This window comes from Frieseomelitta varia, unplaced genomic scaffold (assembly GCF_011392965.1).
Source record: "Frieseomelitta varia isolate USP_RPSP 00005682 unplaced genomic scaffold, Fvar_1.2 scaffold_1764, whole genome shotgun sequence".
In the NCBI taxonomy this organism is placed as follows: domain Eukaryota; kingdom Metazoa; phylum Arthropoda; class Insecta; order Hymenoptera; family Apidae; genus Frieseomelitta; species Frieseomelitta varia.
The window spans coordinates 589-7,084 of record NW_025109488.1 but is presented as its reverse complement, the minus strand read 5'-3'; the positions used below and the strand labels follow the sequence as shown (position 1 = coordinate 7,084).

Sequence of the window (6,496 nt, the reverse complement as noted above, 5' to 3'; positions counted from 1 at the left end):
TTTTTCTTTTGAGTTGGGTTGCGCGCGTGTACATGTGTTAGGAACCTTAATAAGGCAACGAAGGAGCCCTGAATTTTACGAATGTATCCGTTATTATTTTCCGTGTTCACACTCTTTTTATGGTGTCTTTTAATGCTTCACACAATTTCCATAATGTTCAGGCTCGAACAAAACCGTTTGTTAATTATAAATTGTCCTCTAAGAAAGAGACCCGGTACCTTGTATGATTCTCCTTCCTACATGCCTCTTTTATTTTCTACGTGTCGCAATTCTTCTCTTAATCAATTAATTAATCAACTGCAATACATTTTATTTAATGATACATCGTATATTGATACAAAAGAAAAAAGAGAAAACTACAAAGCAATTACGCAAAAAGCTTGTGCCACGATACCTACACATTGTAATGTGGTCTGTTCCAAATTACAGCGTTTCATAGCGAAAGTATATGGATTATATATAAATGAAAAAATTAAACAGTGTTCGTCGTACAAATTTCGAATATTTCGTGTATGATACTACGATTGATATAAAAGCTGAACAAAAACAAAACCTGCCGCGGTTAAACACAGTGATTGGCCCTATCGAATATTTCATCAGTTATTACTTTTCGTGCAATTCCTAGACAACCATCCCAGACAAAAAGCTCTCAAAAAATATATAAATATAAAATACCTTTCTTTTTATACCAACAAATGTTTAAATTTCTTTTTTCTTTTTTTTTTTCAATGAAACGTAAGCACAATCGAACAGAGTACAACATTCGTAAAGTTCAGTAATCGTTAACAGACAAAACAGCGATTTGTATATAAAACTTTTAAACAATATTATATCACAGTGCTAGCTATAAATACAACGTTTAAAAGAGAGCTGAAAACGAGAGCTAAACCAGTGCTTCGTTGGAAAGGGAAAGAACATCGAACGAAATACACAAAAATTATACATTCTGCGAGAATCAACGGGACCGAGGCTCCATCTTTGCTTTTGCCATTAATAATGCAGAAAGAGTGAGAGAGAGAGAGAGAGAGAGAGAGAGAGAATGGAGGCAGAGGGGAGAGTGGGAGGAAGGAAGAGAGAGAGAAAGAGAGCTTATTATGCTACGCATTCGAAGATCGGATGGAAACAATATTCACGATAAAACGAAAAACAAGCACGTTTTATAGTTACGACATCACTAAAAACGTTACCAAGTGCGCATGAAAATATCTCGGTTCTTCCTTATCACATGTGCAACGATTTTCGCACCTGTCTGCCTACGGAATATTCATCACTCCGTTTCTTTTTTTGTTTTTTTTTGTCCTTTGTAAAACAACACGACGACGCTTTTATCGCCATTGTCGTGTTCTTTTTTTTTTTTTTTTTTTTCTTTTCTTCTTGCCCTTTTACCTCCTTTTCTTTTTCTTCTGTTTCACATCTTCATACGGTAACGTGTGTACGTATGTACGTTCGTCGTGCTCGTCCCATCACGTATGTACATGTAAAAAGCGACTGGCTGCCGATGATTGACTGGACCGTATTACAGAAGACAAAACGAATCAACCATCCATTCGTGATGTCGCCGATGACATCGGAGGGTACGGGTTATGTACCAAGGCCGGAATTCCAGTTGCGTCAGGCTGCTGACTGGTCGAAACCGAGCAAGAAATCGAGTGTTGCTATTTCTTGGTTGGCGTGCCTCGTTGCGTCAAACCTTCGAATCGTTTGAACGTGTAATTAATGAACACCCAGTCCTTGTATATTACCTCTCCGTCTTGAGGCATCGGCGCTGACGCTGTAATCGAAGACGAGAAAAGAAAAGGGAAAATTACACTCGACCTTGAGTTATTGGGGGAAAGTAACCCAAGTGCTCCCCTCGTCTTTTAATACTTCTTCGTGCAAGTGTAATGGTAATTAAAAAACGTTCAGCGTACTTACGTATTTCCAATTTCACGTCTGGAAATTCATCGAAATTGGAGGTGTCGTCGATGGAACGTACTTCGACTGGAATTGCGGCTGGCCTTTCCCTGATATGTTCCCAATCGACGCCACGAAAGAACGGAGCTAGTTTAAGCTCTTCAATGCCTCTTTGCGCACCTGCGAGTAATCAATTTGAAGTAAGAATCGCACGAATCTTTTTTTTTTTTTTTTGTTCAAAAGAAATGTCAATTTTAAAACGAAATAACATAAACAGTGATGAAAGTAACAGAAGGATGGGTATGGATCCAATCAGAGATATTAACCTAGTCTCCTATCAGCTTCACAGCAGAATCTAATTATAGTATCTTTCGCTTCTTCGCTGATGGGAACTTCTGGCGGGAAAACTAAAGTCTCTCTCCAATTCATAACTTTCCTATAAGTTTCTTGGGGGTTTTCACTGCAAAAGGGAGGATATCCTGAAATAAACACGATGGTTATTAATGAGACTCGCCGTGGGAAACGCCGAGAGCAAAGAAAATAGGAAATATTCAGTACCTATGAGCATCTCGTACATGATAACGCCCAAGGACCAGCAGTCGCAAGCAGGTCCATAACCAGTTTGCAAAAACACTTCCGGAGCTATGTAATCGGGTGTTCCTACCGTACTGTAAGCCAACGCTCTCCTATTTCTTTTCCAGCTCTCTGCTCTCCTTTTACTATCCATCGCTCCGCCACTTCCGCTTCCGCACGATGTCACTAGTCAACAAAATAATCAAAGCTTGATAATCGAAACAAACGACAGACAGAGCATTAAACACTGAAAACTGTTTAAGATCGAAGTACGAAGACTGTATCAGAGAAATGAAAGTACAGGGAGCCGGAGCAAACGTGTAACAAAATAAAGACCACAAGTTTTTATCGATCGAACTTTACGAAAGATTACGAGCTGGTCATTTTGTTTATTCTAATGTTAAAAAACAGAAAACAAAACAATACTGGAAACGTGTATTAGAAACAACAATTAATATAGAGAAGCGGAAAAGTTGTTACTCACTGAAATCGGAAGGTTTCGCTTGACTGAGATCTCTATAGAAATCGGTTCTGTGAGACTTTTTCAAACCCGTACATAACCCGAAATCAGAGAGTTTTATATGACCCCGTGCATCCAGTAACAGGTTGTCCGGTTTGATATCTCTGAAAAAAAAAAAAAAAAAAAAAAGTTATTAAACGATCAATCGGTAAATCGGGCTGCATCATGTTTCATTTTTACTCTCATCATTCTTTTTTCCTTTGGTGGCTTTTATAAATTTGTACCTATGAATAAATCCCAGCTTGTGAATGGAATCGATCGCTAACGCCGTCTCCGAGATATAAAACTGTGTGCATTCTTCGGAAAGCGTATCCTTCTTCATCAGCAGTGTCATCATGTCACCTGCAAAAACATATTCTGATGATTCCCCGTTGTATTTTCTAAGTAACGCACGAGAAGGACATTAGTTCTAATTTAATAGAAAATTGAGAGAAGATAAATATTTATTGTAATTACATTATTTAATGAATAGGCTGCGGATTTTTATGTATCTATGGACCTCTGTACATATATAATGTAAAATTCTTACATATACAAAAATAGAAATTCTTTTCTGGAAAATAGTATTACAGCATTATAGTATGTAGCATAATATAATAGTATATAATGGCACAGTATCTGAATTCTTATAGAACAACAAAATAAAATAGAAAAACAGAATACTAAAAAAGTTGTTTCTTCTTGTCGTAAATTATTAAAATTCAACTAGGGGCCAAGGATGCAAGAATACGCGGGGCACGTAAAATATCGAAAAGTAGAGTAACTGTTGTAATATTTTTATAGATTATACTTTTCAATAGAGTAACTGTTGTAATATTTCTTTTAGATTATACTTTTCAATCGTGTCCATAAGAAATTGCATAAAGTTTAACAAACCCAGTAACGAAATCAAAACTCTCAACTGAATCTATATTATATCTTAGCATACATTTTGTTGTAGCGTTAATTTGCAAAGAAGAAAAATGTTAGAGAGGAAAGAAGAGATGAAGTGTTAGAAGAAATTTAACAAAAGTAACAGATACAAGTGTGGAGCTAGCATAGAAACGATATTAAAAATGAAATCTTACCGCCTGGAAGAAATTCCATGATTAAATACAAATTTATAGGATCTTGAAAGCTATAATACATTTTTACGACCCATTGATGATCCGCCTCTACCAGAACGTCTCTTTCCGCCCTCACGTGCGCCACTTGCTCCTTCTCCAGCATATCGGCTTTTCTTAAAATTTTCATCGCATACACGTGTCCGGTGTCCTTCTTTTGCACGAGTCTTACCTTTACGATATACAACGACAAGATTACAAACATAGGTACTTTTAAATCGATCGATATATCTCTTAAAGAGGGACAGACTTAATTAATTAATTTACCATTGATCAATGTATTATCCTACTTGTCTCAACGTTATCTTGAAATAATCGTTCGAACAAGCAAGCGATTTTTTCCTTTAAATTATTTCATTGTTTGGCAATCAAATAAAATGGTCAAATAATGAGCATTTTACCTCAAATAAACATTAATTCGTCCCCGTAAATAATTTTTCTCAAACTAGGATTATTTCAAGTCGAAGATTATTTATTGAATTTGCTCGCAGGATGACGTTACCTTTGCCGTTTCATTTTTTCGAATAGAAACGACAAATTAGCGAAAATAATCTTACCTCTCCGAAAGCACCTCTGCCGATAACTTTCAGAGGCTCAAAGTCTTCGACACCGAGCCGAGAACGTTTCAAGCGGAGAAATTCAGTTTCTTTCTGGGCATGTTGCAGCCGTTTCTCCTGCTTCTGCTGCTCCGACAATCCCTCGTCTTTCAACGATTCTTCCAACTTTGCGAGCCTCTGCTTTCGTTCGATATGCTGAGCTATCAGATTGCTGTAGTAATTCTCCAATGTTACCTACAATGAAAAACATATAATAAATGTCGGTAGAAGATGCAGACTATCAATATCGCTCACATATTCTAGAAAATAGAATCTCTAGTTAAAATAATCGTACGCTATTCTTAGTTATCACGTATTCTTTATATAGAGTTAAAAGTTCCCTAATTTGACTACCTATTGTAATATAGAGATATGAATTATGCTTTTTGTTGAGTAATTTTGCCTACAATTTTGTGCATAAGATCTAAACTTTCAAGGGAAGGTTATATCTTTAACGTTATAAGTATTTATTTGATACTTATATTTTGTTTATTACACCTAAATAGTTGAAACTAAAACTTAAAAGCTTAAATTGAACTATCTAGCAGTTAGTTAAGTTGCAAATTGAGTTTCTCGAGGATATATTCTTCAAGGAAACTTGTAACGCGATCGCTAGAAAAGGCTATTTTTAGAGAAAGAATAATAAAAATTTCGAATCTTTTATTTATCTTTTATAATATGTAAGGATTGAAAAACTTTCTGAAACAATGAAAAATAGATATATCCCATTTCAGGAATTAGAACAAAAATTCAAGTGTGAAACCAGTTTTTAAAATTTTTTGAAACTACTGACACTCCTCTGAAAATATTTTCTCGTGACCGGTCACACAGCATTTCACTCCGTTTTATTAGATTCATATATCAATGACGATACTCTCTGAAATCACTCTCAAATCTCTCAACACGTTTCCAATCTGTATTCCCGGTTGAGCCACAATATATAACTTTTCCTTATCTACGCACGTTGTCCGTTGAACGTTAACTTAGAAAACGGTGGACAGAAAAAAAAGGAAAAGAATGACAAACGTAGAGAGCAGCGGTAAGAGAAAGAAAGGACTCACCTTGGCCTTAGTAGCCTTGTCCAATGTATGGCCGCTGAAACGGATCGTGCTCTCTGTGGCCGCCATCTCCAACACCCCTGTAATACATGCAGAAGGAGGTCACTGAGTGTCACACCGATCTCCAGAAGCGAGGCCTCGCGCCGTGACAATGACACAAATCCGTTCGCATTGAAAATCCCTCGTTTTAATTAAAAGCCCCGACACAAGGAAGGATCAGCAACCAGGAATTTCAAAAGCTGATCGATTTGTTGCGCAATCGGCGGCCGTTTCATAAGTGGTTGTTTCACGAAACGGCAAATTCTTTTCCCTTTCGTAACAATACGTTGTAATCACGTCGTGTGTGTTCATTAGACACGCGCATATATATATTCGTTGCAATTTCAAACTGAGACTGGCGGGGACAGAGGCAAGAAATAAATTCTAATCAATTAAATATTATTACTTTCGTAAAGTTACTGTTCTATTTTACAGTACTACTCTGTAAGTATTCTTTTGTATTCTACGAATTCCTTGTTAACCCTTTTAACCCTCTTTTGAAACATCCTTTGCACCACCTGTCGGCAGTATCACTTCGAATAAAACGATCGTCCTGTACAAATGATATTTAGCATGAAATTTTGCTAATTACATTTCTCTAACGTGTGATGCATCAACGTGCATTGAGAGTTTGCTAGAACAAGTACAGTATATATAGGAGATGATTATACATATACATTATACATACTTTCAATCTCCCGAAATGTAATTTAT

The 6,496-nt window shown here is 36.5% G+C and overlaps 1 protein-coding gene across 1 annotated transcript; it reads right to left on the bottom strand.

The window, feature by feature from the left end:
• Positions 1-5,885, bottom strand: LOC122538754 (serine/threonine-protein kinase tricornered). Its single transcript, XM_043673085.1, has 9 exons — positions 5,747-5,885; positions 4,647-4,880; positions 4,054-4,261; positions 3,211-3,328; positions 2,951-3,090; positions 2,452-2,652; positions 2,220-2,372; positions 1,915-2,073; positions 1-1,771 (listed from the first exon to the last, which is right to left on the bottom strand). Exons 1-9 carry the CDS (start codon positions 5,810-5,812, stop codon positions 1,656-1,658), a joined length of 1,395 nt encoding a protein of 464 aa, XP_043529020.1. The 5' UTR covers positions 5,813-5,885; the 3' UTR covers positions 1-1,655.
• Positions 5,886-6,496: the final 611 nt, after the last annotated feature.